The sequence below is a fragment of the Pecten maximus genome, chromosome 1 (genome assembly GCF_902652985.1).
Source record: "Pecten maximus chromosome 1, xPecMax1.1, whole genome shotgun sequence".
NCBI classification, from domain to species: Eukaryota; Metazoa; Mollusca; class Bivalvia; order Pectinida; family Pectinidae; genus Pecten; species Pecten maximus.
Window position 1 is genome coordinate 25,233,243 of NC_047015.1, and position 22,437 is coordinate 25,255,679.

General features: G+C 37.4%; 1 protein-coding gene across 1 annotated transcript; it reads right to left on the bottom strand.

The window, feature by feature from the left end:
• Nucleotides 1–14,971: 14,971 nt before the first annotated feature.
• LOC117336020 (organic cation transporter-like protein) lies at nt 14,972–21,697 on the bottom strand. The gene is made up of 4 exons (XM_033896386.1): nt 21,534–21,697; nt 19,212–19,438; nt 17,421–17,599; nt 14,972–15,127 (listed from the first exon to the last, which is right to left on the bottom strand). The coding sequence occupies exons 1-4, from the start codon at nt 21,695–21,697 to the stop codon at nt 14,972–14,974; spliced, it is 726 nt and encodes a 241-aa protein (XP_033752277.1).
• Nucleotides 21,698–22,437: the final 740 nt, after the last annotated feature.

The following is a 22,437-nucleotide window of genomic DNA, read 5'->3' on the forward strand; positions in this document are numbered from 1 at the left end:
AATCCGTTGAGGAAATAACTCGATCGTATCAGAACGATATCTATGGCATCTCCCAAAAAAGTTGTTTTCAGTGGTTAATTGTCACTGTTCCCTTGTGTAACAAATTCATGTTTGACAGTTAGTGAGGCAATAAATGCCGTACTCAAGCCGCTGGTGTAAACTTCCCCTAGACAGAATGAAGCCTTTTACCAACGCATGTTTATAAAGGCTGAGAGACAGTCTCCTTGTAAATACGAAGTGGGTTTGAACAGCCCTAGCTTTTCGCCGTAAAACTTCGTTAGTTACGTAACATAGCTTACAATAGGCAATGATTGACAGAGCCAAGCTATTTAATTTACCTCAGTCAGCTTCAAGTTATCACCAGATATCATTAACATTAGACTTCAGAACGGAATATTTTTATCCAAATCTTTTAGATATGAGATAATTATTCTGTTGTTACGTGTGATATCCGTTAAATAGGTTGACCAATGTCTCACTACTATCACAAGCAAGTACGAACAAGTTGGAATACTTCTCCAGACCTGGTGGTGATAGCAAAGTAATGTCGGGTGTGTCACAATCTATTGTACTCGAGAAATACGCTCGACTCACCTCGTTAACGGCCGTCATTACGTGAAGTGGATCATAACCCGTGAATCTTAATGATTATAACGGTCGTATATATTTGTCAGAGTCTCTCATTAAAGACACATTGCGTGGGCAGCATTTACAGTATAGTTTTATAATGTTCTGTTTAACAAATGACAAAACATAACGTCTCATGTGGAACAATATGGGACATGATTATAATGTATATAAGGTCAGGAGAGTTAAATACGCTGTGATATTATTTCAGCACCGTCAGTCATCTGTTCCCGTATAAGACACTGCTTTGATACGGTGGTTGCATTCCATTAGGTAATTGTATCAGAGAAAACAGCCCTACATGCGCAAATATATCTATCTGTATATCGGATTGCTTATTTTATATGTACTGTCCTAATTGGTATGATTACGGTAAGATAATAAGTTGTTGAAATATCATTCTCAAATACCTTCAATGTAATTAACATACGATAATTAAAAAATCAATCATGTCAAAATGTTTCTAGGACTACTGTAACAATACTAGTATACAAACAGTAGATGTAGATTGCAAATCAAGTTACTACTATGTACTGTTTTAATAAGATTGTAAACAGGGTAAAATTTATTTTCAAACATTTAAGCACGTGCTGCACACTGTATGTTCTAATTGAATTCTCCAGTAACGGATGATATGCTCCAGACCTTGGTCCATTAAAAAGTCCCGTTAAATCAGCTTCACATTGATGTTTGTTATCAACTCTCAGGTAAGCAAATGGTGCACTCCCAAAGCGTAACATTGACATCGACATATAAGGGAGACTATATTGGTCACATCGCAAAAAGGATAGGTGGCCTCAAATATTACTTAATGCCTATAGCACATCCTCTCGCACAACGGTCAGGTGATTGGAATCATATGATGCAATATTGATTGTTGTGCATAAATTGTAGTTGTATTTAACACAAGATATCTCATCGAAATTCGCTGTCAGTGCATCTTACTAAAAATAGTATGAAATATGACTGCCTCAAAGCAAACGTAAGAAGCACAATTCAGCAAAGGAATAATTGTGATGCAAAATGTAAAAGAACGTTATTGTCAAAACTGTAAAAGCAGCAATTTGACGTGTATTGTAATAGGTTATTTTCTGTCAATTTTTTGTACATAACTCTATGATGCGATGCAATTCGCCATGTTTCTCTCAACAAATAAAAGCAAGGAACATTTTACAACGACAAAGAACTAAAGCCAGCCTTGCCGCATATCAGGTTTATTTTGAACCTAACAGGCTTAACACTTTTAAAGTTTCATAATAGTGTATATGCGTTCCCCTAAAACATAAAGCTCGCTGGTATTCGATAGTTATTTTTAAGACTAGAGAAAATGACTTTGTGGGACATTTTTCCGTTCGATAATTGACAAGTGTTGACCAGCTGCGTGACTGTTGTGGAATCAATGACATCTGCATTTCACTGAAACAGATAAACATAACCACAGCGCAGTATTGAGGTAAATGCATATGTTCACCTTGTTTGATTTGGGTTCAGCTTCTTTTCAATCATAAAGGGGGAAATATCATCTTTCCAATCAATCACTAGGGCTAATTTTGAGTACACGATTTGCAGCATACTTTATAACCTTGGATTTGGAAGACGTAAATCTGAAATACTTCTTGAAAATATTAAAAGATTTCATTACTATTTGTATTTAAAATCTGTATAGTAACAACAAGAAACGGATTTATCAGTTCCAATGTTATACCATGATGCAAACTGTCAAAACTATCAAATAGAGATAAAATTTTGTTAAATCTTTCGAGAATCATTGAATACAGTATATATTACTAATTTGTCGTGTTAATTCTATGTTTTCAATTATATATGCTACAACGTCAATATTCAATTTAATCTATTTAAATATATAATAAAAAAATAATGATACATGCGCACAAAACAACGAGAACAGAATCCGATGATTTCCATGGTAACCATTCATGCAAAACATGTAAAAAGATAGTATTTTGTCGGGGTGAATATCCAATTCATACCTATGACGGCCGATTAAATATATATTCAAAACATAATGTTATACAATTCCTTAGTTAGGTTAATGATATACGAGGATTGAACGGATGATGGACCGAATGAAAATATCACAACCTGTCATATTACACTCGACACGTTCAGATTACTTACAAATAACAAGCTAGTCATTACTGTCACCTTTGGACGTCATGTAGTATCTAACATGTTAATCGTAAGGAATCTATAAATTAGTCCTCGGGACTTTCAACGCTTAGACAAAAAAAACACGTATTGCTTAAGTTAGACGGAATAAAACAAATACATAGAAAGTTAGACGAAATAAAACAAGTACTTAGAAAATAAGACGAAATCAAACAAGTACTTAGAAAGTTAGACGAAATCAAACAAGTACTTAGAAAGTCAGGCGAAATAAAACAACTACACAGAAAGTTAGACGGAATAAAACAAGTACATAGAAAGTCAGACAGAAGAATAAAACGAGTACTTAGAAAGTAAGACGGAATGAAACAAGTACTTAGAAAGTAAGACCAAAATAATACAAGTACATAGAAAGTTAGACGGAATAAAACAAGTACATAGAAAGTAAGACAGAATAATTAAACAAGTTCTTAGAAAGTAAGACAGAAGAAAAAAACAAGTACTGAGAAAGTAAGACGAAATAAAACAAGTACAGAAGCAAGAAAAGAAGTCGTCTTACCCAAATAATACCTGGTCTTTAGGCCGTCCGTATAATGCTGCCTCTTAGTCGATTTACCCAGATACTACCTGGTATATAGGCCGTCAATATATAATGCTGCATCTAAGTCGCCTTACCCAGATACTACCTGGTATACACTATAGGCCGTCAGTGTAATGCTGCATCTAAGTCGCCTTACCCAGATACTACCTTGTCTATATATGCTGTCAGTGTAATGCTGCATCTAAGTCGCCTTACCCAGATACAACCTTGTCTATATGCTGTCAGTGTAATGCTGCATCTAAGTCGCCTTACCCAGATACAACCTTGTCTATATGCTGTCAGTGTAATGCTGCATCTAAGTCGCCTTACCCAGATACTACCTTGTCTATATATGCTGTCAGTGTAATGCTGCATCTAAGTCGCCTTACCCAGATACTACCTTGTCTATATGTTGTCAGGGTAATGCTGCCTCTAAGTCGCCTAACACAGGTACTACGTAGTCTATAGGCCGTCAGTGTAATCCTTCCTCTAAATTGCCTAACCCAGATACTACCTGGTCTATAGGCCGTCAATGTAATGCTGCCTCTAAGTCGCCTTATATATTGTTACATGTGACATGCATGTTTATTTCATAAAGATAAAACTTAAACCTATTATGGGATTTTTCTTCTGATTAGCAATATCATAAGTGGTACCAAACACCGCTGACAATCAATGCGATTTATAAAACGAATGCTCTTTCTCCACTCATATCAAACGATACACTGAATCTGTTCTACCGACCCATATCATTATTTTCGTTTTACACCAGCTTTGTTCCTGGTGCGAGTTCATTTACTATTTTGCATTTGATTTACAACTTCGTTTTCACAAATCATGAAAAATTACGTCGGTTTAGCAAATATTTCTTCGTGAACGCCGTGACATTTAAACCTTGAGTGGTAGTAATTATTCAATGAAGCAAATTCAACACACGTCACATTCATAATCCCTATAATGTATATTTGTCATGTAACAAACAAGTAGCTGTTTATTCTAACTGTAATCTTTAATTCACAATTGTTATGATGCCAGCAGGGTATTAACCAGTACATGTACATAAATTCAGTAGATTACCCATTAGCCAATGACTACCACAATCTAATCAGGTGTGGAATGTCATATTGTAATGTTACAGTAGTGACATTCATTTACTAAGGGAGTGCAATGAGTAGTTTGCTAGAATAATGATTTGTATTTTTCATCTTGTTTCATCGTTGCAGAAAATTGCTGAAGCAGTTGTTTCATTTGCTAGGCTTATCACATTTTAACTACCTTCCCATAACTTTGAAATGTTAATCTGTTTTCGGTCTCGATAAGTGCTTTCTTTTCTCGTTGTGACAATGAATATACATACATTGTTGTCGTTACTGACAACTTCTTTACGATAAGAATGTTTTACGAAGCACCAACCAATCAATAAGTTTGCGATATCGACATTGGTTGAAAGGTGGAACGCGTTTATTGTTTCTGCATTAACAATACCTTGATCCTATCATATGGTGATGTCCGTGTCAGCGAGACCAGTAGGTTCTTTTTACCTCACCAGCAAGTCTTAATAAATAGTGTGGGTCAACTGATAATCTTATCTACTAGAATGAAGACATTTATTTCTTTAGAAAATTATGTCGGTTAATTTCAAACACTTAAGTAGTGTATTGAACCGCCTATTTTCTATTTGTGGCATCTGTCTATTGATGTCAAAATAATTTGAGAAGATAACTTCAATGTTTTTGGGGTATGACCAGTACGCCGTATCATCTCGTATTTTAAGTAATTTCGTATTATTGTTTGGTGTAACGACCGTGGATTTTAACGGCTGCTGTCATTAACATGTGTTTACTTTAATGAGACGGTAACTGATAATACATCTACCCAGATATTACAGACGATGTTACGACACATACCACGACCCACCATCTACAGATACATACTCCTAGTGGTTTGGCTGTTTGTTGCTGACATTGTGGCCTTTTGTTTCTAGGTTTTAGAATTTTGATTAATTCTGTTGAAGCATGCGTATTCCTTTATAGTAAAATTGTTAAATTTGGGAACTTGACTATCTCTCCCCGTGGATTTAGATCCCCTATCTCATTCCAAAAAGGGGTGAATGATTATTTTTCTCTTACCCTGTTTTACATCGCGCCATCTTCAATGCTCCTTGGCATTTGCGTCAAAATTTATAACGTCATCATTTACGACTCAACGTAAAATGATGACGTCACGTTATTGTGAGCAACGTCATATAGCGCGGGCCGGCTGTCTTTACCCACCCTGTGTAAGATCGATTTATCTTTTCCCTAGCAACCGCCGGATAACCCTGTGAAGTATGTGAGAATAATATAATCTATCATGGGTCTGTTCCGTGGACAGGGATATCTCAACCCAAGTGTAAGAGTTAGGCCAGTGAGCACGAGGATTGCCGAGTGCTGGCCAGCCAAACTCTTACACGAGGGTTGAGATATCCTTGTTTGCGGAACAGACCAGTGATTGATTATTTTTCTCACATGCTTGCAACCAAAGTTTTTATGAAAGTTTTTCATTGCGCCATCTTCAATGTTTCTTGGAATGTGCAGCAAAACTTATGACGTCTTCATTTACGACTTGGTTACTCAACGTAAAATAATGACGTTACTTTATTGTGAGCAGCGTCATATAGCGCTTGCCGGCTGTCTTTACCCACTCTGTGCATGTTGAGCAACGTTCTGTTAAAGCGTTCCGTGGTGCCATTTCCCATCGGATGATAAGGCGTAGTCCTAGATCTTGACACTCCTAGCACTTTGCACAACTCTTTCATGAGATCACTCTCAAAATTTGCACCTTGATCTGTATGTATCTTCTTTGGTATTCCGTAGTGAACTATAAAATGGTTAAACAGTGCTCCTGCCGTTGTCTTTGCTGTCTGATTTCTGGTAGGGATGGCTTGTGCGTATTTGGTAAAATGATCTGTTATAACCAATATGTTACAAATTCCTCCCTTGGATGGTTCCAACGACAGATAGTCAAGGCACAGCAATTCCATCGGTTGACTCGTGTGGATACTCACTAGTGGAGCTCTTATGTTGGCTAGGGTCTTCGCTCTAAGACATCTTGGACAATTCTTTATCCAATCATCCACATCAGTTGTGACGCTCGCCCAATAAAATCTATCCTTGCACAGAGACAAACCTCTGTCACGGCCAGGATGTCCTAGGTCATCATGTAGTCCTTGTAATACATCCTTGATATACCGAGCTGGCAACACCAATTGCTCCCGTGGTTTCCCATCTATAATGGCTTCTCGATATAGTACACCTCTCTTCAGCCTTAAGCTGTCAAAGTTGCGGTAGTACATAGTATGGTCACGTGTCATGGGTAAACTCTGGCGTCTTGGTCGCTTATGTGCCACGACAGCATCCATCCAAGGTTTCAGAACTGGATCTTGAGATTGCTCTCTCCTCCATTGTCTATTAGATATACCATCTAAGTTACCACCCTCTGGGTCCAGTAATACATCCACAGCTGTGGCCGACATGGATAAACAACTAACATAGCCAGGGTCAACTAGCGACTGACAAACTGCTTTGATGCTGTCCAATGAGATCTTCTCCTGTGGTAATCTTGACAAGGCATCTGCATCCTTATTCTGCTTCCCAGGTCTGTATAAGATCTCAAAGTCGAATGCTGCTAAAGCTGAGACCCAGCGATGACCAGTTGCGTCCAGTTTTGCTGAAGTTAGAACGTACGTCAAAGGATTATTATCTGTCAACACGGTGAACGTATTCATGTACAAGTAATCTTGAAACTTTTCCGTAATTGCCCATTCGAGAGCTAAAAACTCCAGTTTGTGTGCTGGGTAGTTACGTTCCGATTTGCTAAGTCCTCCACTGGCATAACTGATAGGCCGTAGTTCCCCATCCTGACGCTGATACAACACATCACCGAGGCCATATCCACAGGCGTCAATGTGCAGCTCAAATGGTTCGTTGTATCTAGCATAAGCTAAAACGGGTGGTGTAGAAAGAATATCCTTCAGGTGTTGAAAAGCTTTCTCTTCTTTTTCTCCCCAACTCCATTGTTGCTTTACCACCGACGTTCGCTTCACTTTCTTCTTTGCACAGGCTGGCAGTAAATCATTTAATGGTCTGGAAATCTTCGCAAAATCCTTCACAAATTTACGGTAATAACCCGCAAAACCAAGGAATGATCGGACATCTTCGGGTGACTTCGGAGTGGGCCAAGTCTGAACTTTGACTATCTTCTCAGGATCAGCTCCAATACCTTCTTCCGAAACAACATGGCCAAGGTATACCACTTTGCGCTGAAAAAAATTGCACTTCTTCGGGCTTAGCTTTAAGCCGCACTCCCTCAGACGTTTGAAGACCATTTATATTCGTCTCATGTGCTCTTCGTATGAATTGGAGAAAATAATCAAATCATCAAGGTAAATCAAACATACTCTGAGATGTAAATCTCCTAAACATTCCTCCATCAACCTCTGATAAGTCGCGGGCGCATTCGAAAGACCAAACGGCATTCGATTAAACTCGTAAAACACAAGTGGGCCTACAGTAAATGCTGTTCTTGCATTGTGATCCTCTTCTATTCCAACCTGATGATAACCAGACTTCATATCTAATACTGTAAAGAATTTAGACCCAGACAAACAATCTAATATCTCCTCTATTCTCGGAAGGGCATAGGAATCCTTAATAGTCCTCTTGTTTATCTCCCTGAAGTCGATGCACATCCGCAACGAGCCGTCTTTCTTCCTAACCAGTACAATGGGCGATGCCCATGGACTATGAGATGATCTGATAATTCCAGTGTTAAGTAGTTGATGCAAATGATCCTGTACTTCCTTATACATGGATGGTGGAACTCTCCTGTGCCTTTGCTTTAGTGGTTCCTGATTGGATAAATGTATCTGGTAATGTACAGCTGCAGAAAATCCTATATCATCATCGCCTTTAGAGAAAATATCGTCAAACTGCTTTATTAAATCCTGCCCTTGCTTGACTTCCTCTTCCGACAGACCATCTGTGTCTATGTCAATCTTCTCGAGTAAGGCTGTGAACTGATCACGCATATCCTCCTCCTCAAAAGAAGAATGCTTATCCTCAATAGTCACAGACTGAATTTCTGCAAGAATTGCTCTTGGACGAATAACCATCGTTCTCATAGAGATATTGGTAACTTGTACTTTCAACTGCATCCTCTCACCATAAGTATAGTTGATTATCCCTGGTGTCAGGTCAAGGTCATCACCAGCTGTTACAGCCTCTCCTGTCGTTTGTAGTATGGCACATGTTCTATGATATGGTAATTTTTTGTCCAAGTATGCTGCTACGGTCACCTGACTGTTTGGCTTCAGTGTAATATTACTACACTCGGCACACTTCACAATTCCAAGTCTATTCTTACTCTAAGCAAGCTCCTTCTCTCTAAGCGATAGACATCTAAATGATAAATACCAAGGAGTGTGTAAGTTTGCTGCCTGTAAAAACCTAACTCCATGAGTCTCCTTACAATCCTCCATAAGTACAGTGAAGACGTTAGTTCCAATCAAAAATGGCACTTGACTATTGTAATGACTGTCTGGAACAACTAGTAAAATACATCCATGTGTCTGTTGTCCGGAAGCCAATCCTGTCATCTCCATGTCAACCTCAATGTAACCAAAATATGGCAGAGACTCCCCGTCTGCGCACTCAATATTAAGTAAGTAATCCAGTGGTTGAATCTCCAAGTGACGTAAATGAGTCTCGTGAAATGACTTGCTGACGGTCGATACCGTTGATCCAGTATCCAATAAGGCCTTTGTATCAACACCTCCAAAACGAACTTGAACTTCGTTGACCGAACCAACTAATTCCATTTTCCCTCCAAGATTCGTGTCAGAAAGTGGAACATCAGGTTCTATCGGCGGCCCCGTCCAATAGAACTGTTTCCGTTTAAACGACGATAACCTCCTCGAGCACGCCCTCTTCCGGAATAATGATCCAAACGTACCTTACAACCTATCTGAAAATGACCAACCTGTCCACAGCGATAACATGTAGGTCCCTGATAATCCTCATAATCTTGTCTCCCACCATCATACTGTCGCTGGGTGTTGTGTTGGTTGCCAAAACCAGACTTTTTCACTTCGCCGTCTCTAGACTTCATGTTCCTCACTTCTGCTGTCAGCTGCTTGATCATTCCTTCCAACTTCTCATACCTTGGATCTTCATTACAGGTATCACTGCATGCCATCTTAGATGTAGCTGTCTTAGTAGTTGACTTCTGTTCAATAGCCATCTCTGATTCCATCTTGCGCAACTCCACCTTAAAATCATGATAACATGGACATAACTCAAACTTTGCTGCAGATCTTTCCTTAAGTGCAGGTCTTAATCCCTTCCATATCCTGTTGTGTAGCATATGGTTCCGATTTGTCATTGACAGTGGTTCAGTCCTTGTGGCTTTCACAAACAGATCTTCTAATCTGCAACCCCAGGAGGTAACATCTTCAGAATCTCCTTGACTCGCATTATAAAACTTACCCATTTAAGCCTCCTGATCCTCTACCACACCATAATTGCTGTCCAACTGGGTCAATAATTCTGAAATAGCTGCACCGCTGCCAAGTCTCATTGCCACCAATCCAGCATTACCTCGCAGTGATCTATGTATGATCTGAGCCAACATCTTCTCAGTGATTGTAGAATCACGACATAAGCACTCCACTTCATATCTCCACAAGTCATATGAAGGTTCCTGCTTGGGGAAAAAATAAGTAAATAAATGAATAAATAAATGATTGAATAACTTAAGGGTGATACCAAATTATATCTCCTACCTCTAATGAAAAAAACAATTATTATAATACTCTGAAAAATCAGAGAGAAAAAAAAATGCAGAATTATCCAACTAGGTCGCACGTGGCCGGATGTTTACAGTTTACACCGGAAGTTACATCACCATACACATGTTTGCATTACAAGCGTCTGGACGACCCCGAATATAATACTACACACATCAAAATACGCAATGCGAATAACCTGAAAAGAAACAATTATACAATGATACAGTCTACACTCTTAAACTTAATTACAAATATAACTCTAATTTTATAAAGTCAATTCAGCAGCAGCACAGAATATTAAGTTCAGTTCAATCAAGTAGAAAATTACAGTTCAGTCATCATACTGTTGGTTCTCCAGCGACGATGACACGCATGATCGAACGCGTGACATGGCTAGTACGAAAAGTTCATGATCACTGATCACGAATGGTAATGTTACTCAGAGAGGATAAGAAAATAATAGTTGATACCTCTGTAGATTGTGTTCCTTTGTCATTCCCAACGAAAACTTCCAGTAAATCCCATATTGGAAAAAATTGCACTTATAGCACATACGATATCACAGCAATATACACAAATATTGTAGTTACACACATGAAGAGCCGCACACACATATTCCGAGGATGGGTTCTTGTCTCCTGTCGGAATCGGTTTGCCGAAATCCGGAAAACGGAATCTAGCAGTAGGAATCCTGAGACATCTACATGGGCGCCATTGTAAATTTGAACAAAATCATCCAAACCGAGTTGAAGTTTCCAATCTTTTATTACTCATATAAAATAAACCCTACAATACAAATAGTAAAACAGTAAATATATATTATCACCATTATAGGTATTATGGACATGTTACACGGTGAAACTTTGATTATTTAACATTTCCCGCCATTTGGCGTGCATGTACTTTGCTTATATAAATAGAATAATTTACACAAATAAAATATTCCCTATTATATCTATGGTAAGTATAATTCCATTGATGATACATATCTATAAATTTTACATAATACATGTACATACGTACCCGAACAATGGGTTTGGGGTGTCAGATGTTTCATGAAAAAACTCTCGGCCAGTGCCGGTCAGTATTCTGCTAGAACAAATGATAATTTCCTAAATTAATAATATATTAGATAATGAACACCAAAACGAAATCGACCGCGTCCATTAAATACCAAATAACAAAATATAAAATATGACTTCTAGAGTTTAAAAGAACTAACCTTTAACGGACCAACTCAAACACACATCCTTTCACCTCGGCGGCTCTATGTCTGATCAAACTACATTTGTATACAAGACAAAGACACCAAATTGACCGCAAAAACCCAAAACGAGACGACACTGGACATGACCAAATAAGGAAACATTCCAACACTACATTTACATAACAATTCACAACATACATGTAAGACAGGTAACGTACACAGGTAAACAGCACAGTCGTGCACAAGTCCGCGCGCACCGCGAAAACGTTGACTAAAACAGCGAGTGGCGCGTACCTGAGGTAAAATAGATCAAACATAATAAAAACCAATACATTGTCAAATTTTTCACATTGTTACATGTGTAAGATCGATTTATCTCTTCCCTAGCAACCGCCGAATAACCCTATGAAGTATGTGAGAAATCTCTATTCCAAATATGTGCACCGAGTGACCTCAAATAGTCTGTTTCCGGGTCAGTTATTTGTGATTGCAACGTTACAGTGAACAAACACTGTCAAGACTCCTATTGAGCCATGACCTAAGCCTAGACTAAATAAATGCCGCGCACCAAAACTTTGTGACGTCACTGGGAAACCCCTTTTGTTTGTTAATCTGTATAATAACTTTCGTAAATGCTGTAAAGTACAGCGAATGCCAGGTACCCGTGACAGGCATAAGATATCGGCTGTGTGCAGTTAGCTCAACATACGACATACGACATACGACATTCAAAACTTCATATCTTGTGTTTTTACCAGCCAACGAGGTTACTTTTGAATGTTCAGCGGCTGAACATACGACATACGACATTCAGATTTTGAATGTTCAGCCGCTCAACATACGACATACGACATTCAGATTTTGATTTTGAATGTTCAGCGGCTCAACATACCACATACAACATTCAGATTTAGAATGTTCAGCCGCTCAACATACGACATACGACATTCAAAACTTCATATCTTGTGTTTTTACCAGCCAACGACGTAACTTTTGAATGTTCAGCGGCTGTACATACGACATACGACATTCAGATTTTGAATGTTCAGCCGTTAAATATACGACATACGACATTCAGATTTTGATTTTGAATGTTCAGCGGCTCGACATACGAATTACGACATTCAATTTTGAATGTTCAGCGGCTCAACATACGACATACAACATTCAGATTTTGAATGTTCAGCCGCTCAACATACGACAAACGACATTCAAAACTTCATATCTTGTGTTTTTACCAGCCAACGAGGGAAACTTTTGAATGTTCAGCCGCTCAACATTTGAATGTCGTATGTCGTATGTCGTATGTCGAGCCGCTGAACATTCAACATCAAAATCTGAATGTCCTATGTCGTATGTTGAGCGGCTGAACATTCAAAATCTGAATGTCGTATGTCGTATGTTCAGCGGCTGAACATACGACATACGACATTCAGATTTTGAATGTTCAGCGGCTCGACATACGACATACGACATTCAAATGTTGAATGTTCATGATCAGCGGCTCAACATACGACATGCAACATTCAGATTTTGAATGTTCAGCCGCTCAACATACGTCATACGACATTCAAAATTTCATATCTTGTGTTTTTACCAGCCAACGAGGTAACTTTTGAATGTTCAGCGGCTGAACATACAACATACGACATTCAGATATAGAATGTTCAGCCGCTCAACATACGACATTCAAAACTTCATATCTTGTGTTTTTACCAGCCAACGAGGTAACTTTTGAATGTTCAGCGGCTGAACATACAACATACGACATTCAGATATAGAATGTTCAGCCGCTCAACATACGACATTCAAAACTTCATATCTTGTGTTTTTACCAGCCAACGAGGTAACTTTTGAATGTTCAGCGGCTGAACATACGACATACGACATTCAGATTTTGAATGTTCAGCCGCTCAATATACGACATACGACATTCAGATTTTGATTTTGAATGCTCAGCGGCTCGACATACGACATACGACATTCAAATTTTGAATGTTCAGCGGTTCAACATACGACATACAACATTCAGATTTTGAATGTTCAGCCGCTCAACATACGACATACGACATTCAAAACTCCATATCTTGTGTTTTTACCAGCCAACGAGGTAATTTTTGAATGTTCAGCGGCTGAACATACGACATACGACATTCAGATTTTGAATGTTCAGCCGCTCAACATACGACATTCAAAACTTCATATCTTGTGTTTTTACCAGCCAACGAGGTAACTTTTGAATGTTCAGCGGCTGAACATACAACATACGACATTCAGATTTTGAATGTTCAGCCGCTCAACATACGACATACGACATTCAGATTTTGAATGTTCAGTCGCTCGACATACGACATATGTTGAGCTAACTTCACACAGCTTAAGATATCATCATTTTGTATCATTTTTCGATTGATGTTAAGATTGCCTAGGGGAGACAACGTTGCATTAGCACGTACCTTTTTGAAATATATTTGATACTAAATCCAGTCAGACTAATAATAATTATTGTACTAAAAATAAACATTTATTACATACAATTTTGTCAGAATAGCAATTACAGCGAGCGTCTAACCAAGACTATGTTACATCGCAAGGGAGGCAACTCGCGATAGAGTATAAACTACAGTAGACTATAATTATCTATGACATTTCTGTCGATTTATTACATTTTAATAAGTGGAATATTATACAATAATTGACTTTGTTTAGGTTAATACAAGGAATTATTAACCTGAGAAAGATGACATTCCCTGCGATCGAGAGGATATCTCATGCAATGGTATTCATATAATTATTTTGTTATTATTATATACAATTTCTATAATACCATTTTTTTTATTTATATATCATGAATTTAACACAGCCTTGAAGAAATACACCTATAAAACGTCAAGTAAAACAAAAACAATACATATATTGTAGAGTTATAGATGTATTTGCATTAGATTAACAGAAATAAAGGTTTCAATTTACCATTACTACTCAAATGACAACTGTTCATGCAGTAGTGATTCACATTCCTCATGCTTCGTTGAAAAGGCAACAACATCTTTTTAAAAGTTAATGTCATGGCCTTTTCCGCAAACATATCATGGAATATATTTACCTGGGTCTCCTTGACGCTTTGGATGTTATTCAATGTGTATGTTTACCATAAGACTTTAAAGGTCGGTGTCCGAAATACCCCCAAAACGTTTCTTATCAAGCCCGACAGTACTTAGCCCGATAATCGAGAAATATCTTAAGGGATTGGACAAAAGTTATCAACTTGATAAATAGAGGATATATTGGATGGTTTCCCGGTGAATAACATGTATTTCACCAATTTCAGTGGGTTATTCATCATTGGGTTAATATGTCTAAATTTGGTTAACCGATAAAAGTTAATAAGTATCTTTACTGCATAATTCATAAAAAGAATATTTCCATATAATACGTATGAATGTGAGTATGAATGTGAATGTGATCGGGAACTTCTACAGCGCTTAGACATAAAACACATTCTATGACATCACACGCGTAGTGTCTCTGTGATCATATTGATATCAGATGGAGACCAGCACTAAACATGGGATTATTCAAGAACTACGTCATCTGGTTGGTATTAATATCTTGTCATCTGTTGCACATGAGCCAATGTTTCCGGTAGAGCTTTGTGTTTTGTTTCAGGGAATGTAAGGGTTAGTACCGCTGACACAATGGCCAGTGATCCAAATATGAGTGGTCCTGCTGGGCCGATCACCTCAGGAAAAATCGTGGACTGCAGCAGACAAAGAGATCACAATAGACTACACACATATTCTGAACACCTTTATCGAAAAAAAAAATACAAAAAATACAAAACACAAAAACACAACAAAAAAAAGCAAACAAAATACACTTGTTTGTGCTATACAATTTGTGTAAAAACAAGAGAATTCGGCGAATTACTGCCCCTACCAGGTGTGATATTATATATATGCCAAAAATACACAGATTATAAATATACATGGCACACCGTCTTACTTAGGTGAACTCATATCTAAAATATGAAGTTTCGGTGTCAAGCTATTTAGGAGATAAAGTTCGTACAAGATAATGTGCGGAAGTCCCCTCTCCTCCCGTGGTTCCCGGACACAACTAAAGTCCTAAAGTGGGTGGGTGAATGGATGGATGGATGGATGGATATTTCCCCATTTTCATGAGATTACAATCAAATTGATGTGGTGCACTGCAGGAAATCACATAGGTATTATATTACTGATACCAATATATTTAAAGGTACCAATAAAGTAAATTGAACATTTAATTGTTGGTCTATTTCATGTTTCAATTATCTCTTATAACATTGCGTCACTTTTCGTGTACATCAATTTTGCTATGCATTTTATCATTTCCATCCACTCATTTTCCGATAAATTCATCTCTTCTGACCGTCTGCCAAGAATAAATTTTGTTTGGTCTATTTCACTCATCTCCATGAACTTCACGTAGTAGGTAACTGGGAGGAAATCGACAATGGTCTCCAGGATTACGTCCTTTCTGCGAAGAGAATATTGCATTCAATAAGGAAATGGACCACTATGTCAGTTACCGTTTTACCACAAAGCTTACAGACAACGGGATCGGCTTCCGAAACAAATGGCATCTGTATTAGCTCGCCCAACTGCAATGTTTCTCTTACATTAAGTTTAGGTATTTTCCAGAAGGGATACATATCTAGTTTAACATGAACACTGGTAAAAATACGTAAACCATCCTTTCCTGCCAAAGATTCTCTACATTTTTTCTCTTCATACGTCTTTTACACTCTTGTGATCAATGTTTTCCATGGACCTTAAAATGGAATGTCATCATAATGGTTGCATAATCTGAAGAATGCCTCGATATTGTACTTTTCCATTATCTTATATACGTCCGATAAATATCCCTTAACGCTTGTTGTTGGTCAAAAAAGTTATCAATCTAGTATCAAATATTTGTTTCAATAGAAATACTTCCTCTCCTTACATAACTTATTCCAAAGGAAAAGCTTGGACTATTGAATTTCTGTGTAAATCTCATGCCAGCCTAATGATATGGTTACTGCTTTCGGAGAACGACTGTTGAAACCTTGTATTCTACGTGCGGCTTTACGTTGGAATATTTCGATGTTATTCAAAGAATAGTAAGAATTGCTCCTCAATCAACAGCCGAACAAGAGAGATGGTGAAACTATCCTGTTCCATATTGACAAACTTATGAAGGGGCTCCTTCCATTTTTGTGGACTCCAATTGAAATGAAGCTTTTCAGTTTCTGTCTATTTTTATTAATGGATTCTCGTATAGTAAGATCGCTTTTGAGGTTTTCATGAAAGATGATACCCGCGTATATTTTTGAATTTTCAGTAGGAAGTTTTTCCTGGCCGAGCGATACTTTGCATTTGCGAATATCGGTCCTTCTTCTATCAGGACGGAAAAGCACAGTGGCAGTCTTGGTAGAGTTGTAATCAAGCCTCCATTTACACGAGTAATTGTATACAATATCTAGGAGCCATTGCAACGATGTATTACATCCAGATATGACACAAGGATCACCCGCTAGTAGTAGACAATTAAGGAACATGTATGCTTTGTACCAATACTTTTGCAAACCGTCGATCATGACGAGAAACATCCAGGCAGATATGGTCCGGCCTTGACCGACGCCCTGCGTGACGTAGAAGGGTTCCGAAATTTTCCAACCATATACAGTGTGGTACCATTGCTTGATTCTAAGCTGGTAAAGTTTGTAGAAAAGACCTGTTATCCAAACGCTATTAAATATTTTCTGTTTGTCCAAAAAGCTACACATACAGAAGACGTCTCCATGTAAGGAGATATACTTTCATGAAGCATGAATCCTGTCATGCCATATTCAGAAATTCAATAATTATAATGTTATGGAAAATTAAAAAAAAAAAAAAAAAAAAATATATGATCTGATATTAATAAACAGCAAACATAATACACTTTGAGAAATCACCTCAATGCCCTGTCTCTATTTTATCAAAAACTCAGTAAAATTAACTTGCTGCAGAGCACGTGATACTTACCAGTCTAGCTATGTAAGGTGACACGACTAACCCGGCATTACCACAGGTCACGCCGATTCCCATAATACTACCCCTCATTGTAGTGGGGAAGAGCTCATCCGACCACACATAGATAATACACATCGAAATCCTTGTTCCTGTTTTCCCGACCATTGTCATGATGATCAAGGCGATTGCATCTGTAAACAGTCAGCCGATAAAGAAAATATGAAAGTGTGCTCTTATGCGTAAAATACATTTCATATACGGTGATTGAGATGCAGAAATAATCTAGATATCACGGTATTTTACAAGTGTCAGAAGTTTGATCGTAACGGTGACCTTGACCCAACAATTCTGACACGCATACTTCTCCGAGATCCTTAATAGTGTGTGGGTTTTGAAGAAAATCTTTTAAAGAAAGAAGTTGCTACAATGCTGACATTAAATATTCTAAAAAAAGTAACAGTGACCCATATTGACCCAACAGCCCTGACATTCATTCATATCAGAGATATCATGATCCTAAATAAGTCTGAAGTTTGATTAAATCCCTAAAAGGAAGCCGCTATAGCACTGAATATGATTTTTTAAGTCACCGTGACCTTCTCCCGAGATGATTTGGTCAATTATAATTGTGTCACGTTTGATCTAAATCCCTCAAGGAAGGTACAGCTAGAACGTTGACAAAGGATTTTCTAAAACAGTAATAGTGACTGGACCATGTCCGATATATTTTTGTCCATTGTAGTTGTGCAAAGTTAGATCAAAGTCCACTTGTAAGGGCTGGCGAAATTTTCTTAAAATAGTAACGGTGACCTTGACCTTACATACATAAGTACGTACTAGACAGACGAAAAAATTATAGCCCCTCTTCGATTTTACCGGTAGTGGACTAAAACGATAATTATCATTAGTAGTAATTTACTTTTTCCTTGAATTTAACAGCGAAACAAATCACACAAAAACAAACAACAAATTGTAAAATTCATTTTTTTGTAGCTACAGTATAATATATTGTAGTTCTCTGGTTGTATGTAGTTAATATCGGTTAGGGCACAGGAGCTTGCATGTAAAAATTTCATTTCAAAAAAATGATATGGCAGAAGTCTGTGTACTGTGAAACGTACAAGGTAGCAACTCCGCCACGAGCGAAACGGCACCCAACCTCACTTCAATCGACTAAAAACCACATTTATTCTTAACGTGTGTGTGTTCTGTCCTTATTGGACAAATATATCTGATATGACACATATGTAGTTAATATCGGTTAGAGCACAGGATCTTGCATGTAAAATTTGTATTTAAAGAAAAATGATATGGCAGAGGTCTGTGTACTGTGAAACGTACAAGGTGGCAACTCCGCCACGAGCGAAACGGCACCCAACCTCACTTAAATCGACTAAAAACCACATTTATTCCTCCTTCAGGACATCATTTTGCGGATATATAATCGGAGTTGCCATCCTTTTTACAGTACACTGACCCCTGTTATATCATTTAAATGCATGCTCCTGTGGTTTATAGGTGGTAGACAAATGCTCTAGTGTACATTGACAGTTTTCTCGTTAACTAACACACACATATATATATATACAATGTATATATATATATATATGTACTTAACAAGTGTGTGTTCTGTCCTTATTGGACAAATATATCTGATATGACACATATGCAGATATAAAACTGCTTCCACAATAAACGCCATCGTCTCAGTATAATATGAGTTAATATTGTGATTTAAAAAGTCATGAAACATCATATGTATATGTAGTGATAGTTAATAAAAGGCAACTATTTTTACTTTACCTCCCTCAATCAACATAAGAGTAGTTGCACTACACAGCAGTGACAGTCCAGCAACAGCCATTCCAAATAAATATAGCCTCTTCCGACCTATCTTGTTGCTGAATAAGAGGGCTATAGTGATTGCCGGAATATCCACAAGTCCATTTATCAGAAAATTGAGGAAACAATCCCCGCTGAGATTCTCTGTATTGAGTGTAATCACATAATTGCAATTATACACCACAAAACTGTCAAAACATAAAAGATACATGGTAAAGATTCCCTGATGTCTCACTAAAGAAATTAATAAAGCTACCAGCACTAAAATTTACACAAGCATATGTGTACATTGTAGGAATGTTTTAATGTTGTACATGTATATTCGGAGATATATTCTGCAATAGTGTCTTTAAAGCCACATACTCCAGAACAACCTAAAATTCTAGTTGCACACGTGTATTAATGGCAATCCAAGATGCTCATTCACGCTCTCCCAACATTAAAATGACCACTGGCCTGGATGCTTGACCGAGGGAGTCCCGAGACATCAACACACACGGCCATTGTTTACATATCGAGCATAAGTGAACTTTGCCTAATAATGCTTTCAATTAAAATACTAACAGAATATTTTCGTAATACCCAGGTAACTGAACAAAATAAACAAACATAGTTTACATTTAAATACTCAATTTTAAAATGTAGCAATATGCATACAACAAAACATCGATAAAATCTTAAATCGGTGAACAATGTTCAAAAGCTAACCAGCAATCCAATAGACGTCCGGAAAAATCGGAATTCGAGTCTATTCCTTTTTCTTCTCTCGTTAAGTTCCGACGAATCATTTCCTTTTCTAAGGAAATACTCGGGTTTTGCCGATTCCACACACTTTTGTGTGTGTACCGCCGTCGCATTGTGGGACTAATTTTCAGAGAAACTTAATTAGTCCGGCAGCCACAGTTATTATTTTTGGGAATTCCCCGTATACTTTCATAATAAACATTTTCTTTCTGTTTCTGATTCACGATAATCTATAAGGTATGTATCAAGTCCGAAAACTGTAAAAAGCTCAAAATGTATACACTGATATATGTTTCCTCCTGATTATGTGGCTTTAAATCAAAACAAAGTAATTAGGAAGTGTGGAAGTGTCAATATATGTCTATGTTGCCAGTAAAAGAGCAATGACCATCGAAATCTAATCAGCTGAATACCTGATGATGTAATACTCTAGACCTGTATGGTGTAATGTTACGATGCATAATGATAGTATGAGCTAATTCTGTCCAGGAAATCATGAAATATGCTGACAAAAAATGTGAACTACAACGTTTTGTAGTCACTTGTAGAACTGTTGTGTACGGTGTAAAAGAGGAAGAAGGAGTCCAAGTAGTGATATCTTGGTTTATTCTCGTGTGTAGGACTGCTCAGTACAATCCTTGGAATCCGACAAAACAGTACAGAAATATCTAGCCTTATATAGTCAAGTATACAGTATGATTGATTGATACATGATAACACAGACGACGTCTGTCATATAGCCTGAGACAATATTATTATATAACCATGTAGAATACGTACCGTTAACATCAGATCAACTACGTCAACAGGTAAACAGAGTTGGTGCCAAAGGGCAAATATGTGTTATATGAGATTACAGACCTAGGAATATTTTTGGATATAAAATCTTATATATATTTTTAACTAAATTTTAAAATAATTTATTATATTTCATTCGTCAATTTGTCAAAAATGATTTCAAATTAAATATAATTTTGACATCATAAAAAAATGGTTATATATGAAAGTATTTCAAAATAGCATAGAGTGGGAAAGCGAAACTGCAACCAAATTCAATTTGCGTGAACGTAGATTTTTCCTTATTGAAGAACATTTTCAATGATGAAAATGACCTTATCGACTCCTTCCGGGCGTAAGTCTGTGTTCAATATCCACTAACTATAGTCGATGTAACGAAACTTAAGAATGGGCAGAGTCATGTAGGCGAAATCCATTAACAGATTAAGTTCAATGTAGGACACTAAGACACGGTTATATGATTAATTTCTTTAAAATGTTATGCTTAGATTTCCCTCCACTCCAAACATGAGTTGACTATTTGTTGCATCCGTCGTCAAGGCAAACAATTTTTCTATGAAAGACCCTAGGATAAAACCCATTCGAAATTCAAGTATTCCACAAATTAGACTTCTGTGATCACTATTTATCACTATTTCGTAGTAAAAGTGAAAATGTAACCAATAATTGCGAAACTCGCTGGTGGCAGCCATCGCAATATGCCTACATTAGAATTTCAGAAACATTTAATTTCATACTTACAAATTAATGGAATTGATCAAAGAGTACCGCATGAGAGTTAGGTTACAATAGAATGGCTTGGCACTGGTATATGGTTTTGGTTCCCTTTCTTCCTCTGATGGAACGTAACTCTCTGTATTGCTAGCAGCATGGAATTTCATAACGACTGCTTTGGCCTCTGCCATTCTACCGCGACTTATCAACCATCTCGGACTCTGGTATTATCCTATATATTAACAAGACGTCAAATAGACTTGTATCGCTCACCTGCTCCTGATGCAAGTTTTAAGTTGATCTAGATCGTTTATGCAGATACTAAGTTGATTACCATTTGATTAAAGTATCGGTGTAAGCTAGATTTATTCACTCCAATATCATGCAGGCCCCAATATCAGGTTTCTTAGCCTCTTTGGCATTTAGAAGAGTATTTGACCCCTGTGACCTTGAGTGTAGGTCAAGGACATTCATCTGAAAAAATCTAGAGAGTCCTTCATTCCGACCGAGAGGACAGACGATGATCACCGGAAATACGGCATGTAGAGTCAAAATTGTATCCTGACAACAATTAATGAACTATTTTTGGAGAGAATTCGTTCTTCAATACTTATTTCCATGGATGTTTACTTCCTTGGAGGTTTCCAAACCAATGACAGAAATTATCATGGAATAGGTAACATAGGTAATAGGAATATGTATTTCTCCGATTGTATTTCTCTTAACACTAGCCTACTTACCGAGGAGTGTCTTTTTGACTAATATATATGTACTTCTTATTCAACAGATGCAGTCAAGGGACCGAAAGGCCTAATTTGAGGCCTAATAGTCGCTTTACTAGTCCACCATGTTAAAACGCCATTGATTTCACTGACATCCTCAGTTATTTAAATTGCCATTTGATTTCACTGACATTCTCGGTTATTTATTA

What these genes read in the sequence shown, in the direction of transcription:
- LOC117336020 (XM_033896386.1), bottom strand. Translation starts at nt 21,697, where the DNA reads ATGGCAGAGGCCAAAGCAGTCGTTATGAAATTCCATGCTGCTAGCAAT. An exon ending in TTGATCAATTCCATTAATTT is followed by an intron (nt 19,439 to 21,533) that starts GTAAGTATGAAA and finishes ATGTTTTGACAG; the next exon opens with TTTTGTGGTGTATAATTGCA. An exon ending in CACCTTACATAGCTAGACTG is followed by an intron (nt 15,128 to 17,420) that starts GTAAGTATCACG and finishes TGTCTGCTGCAG; the next exon opens with TCCACGATTTTTCCTGAGGT.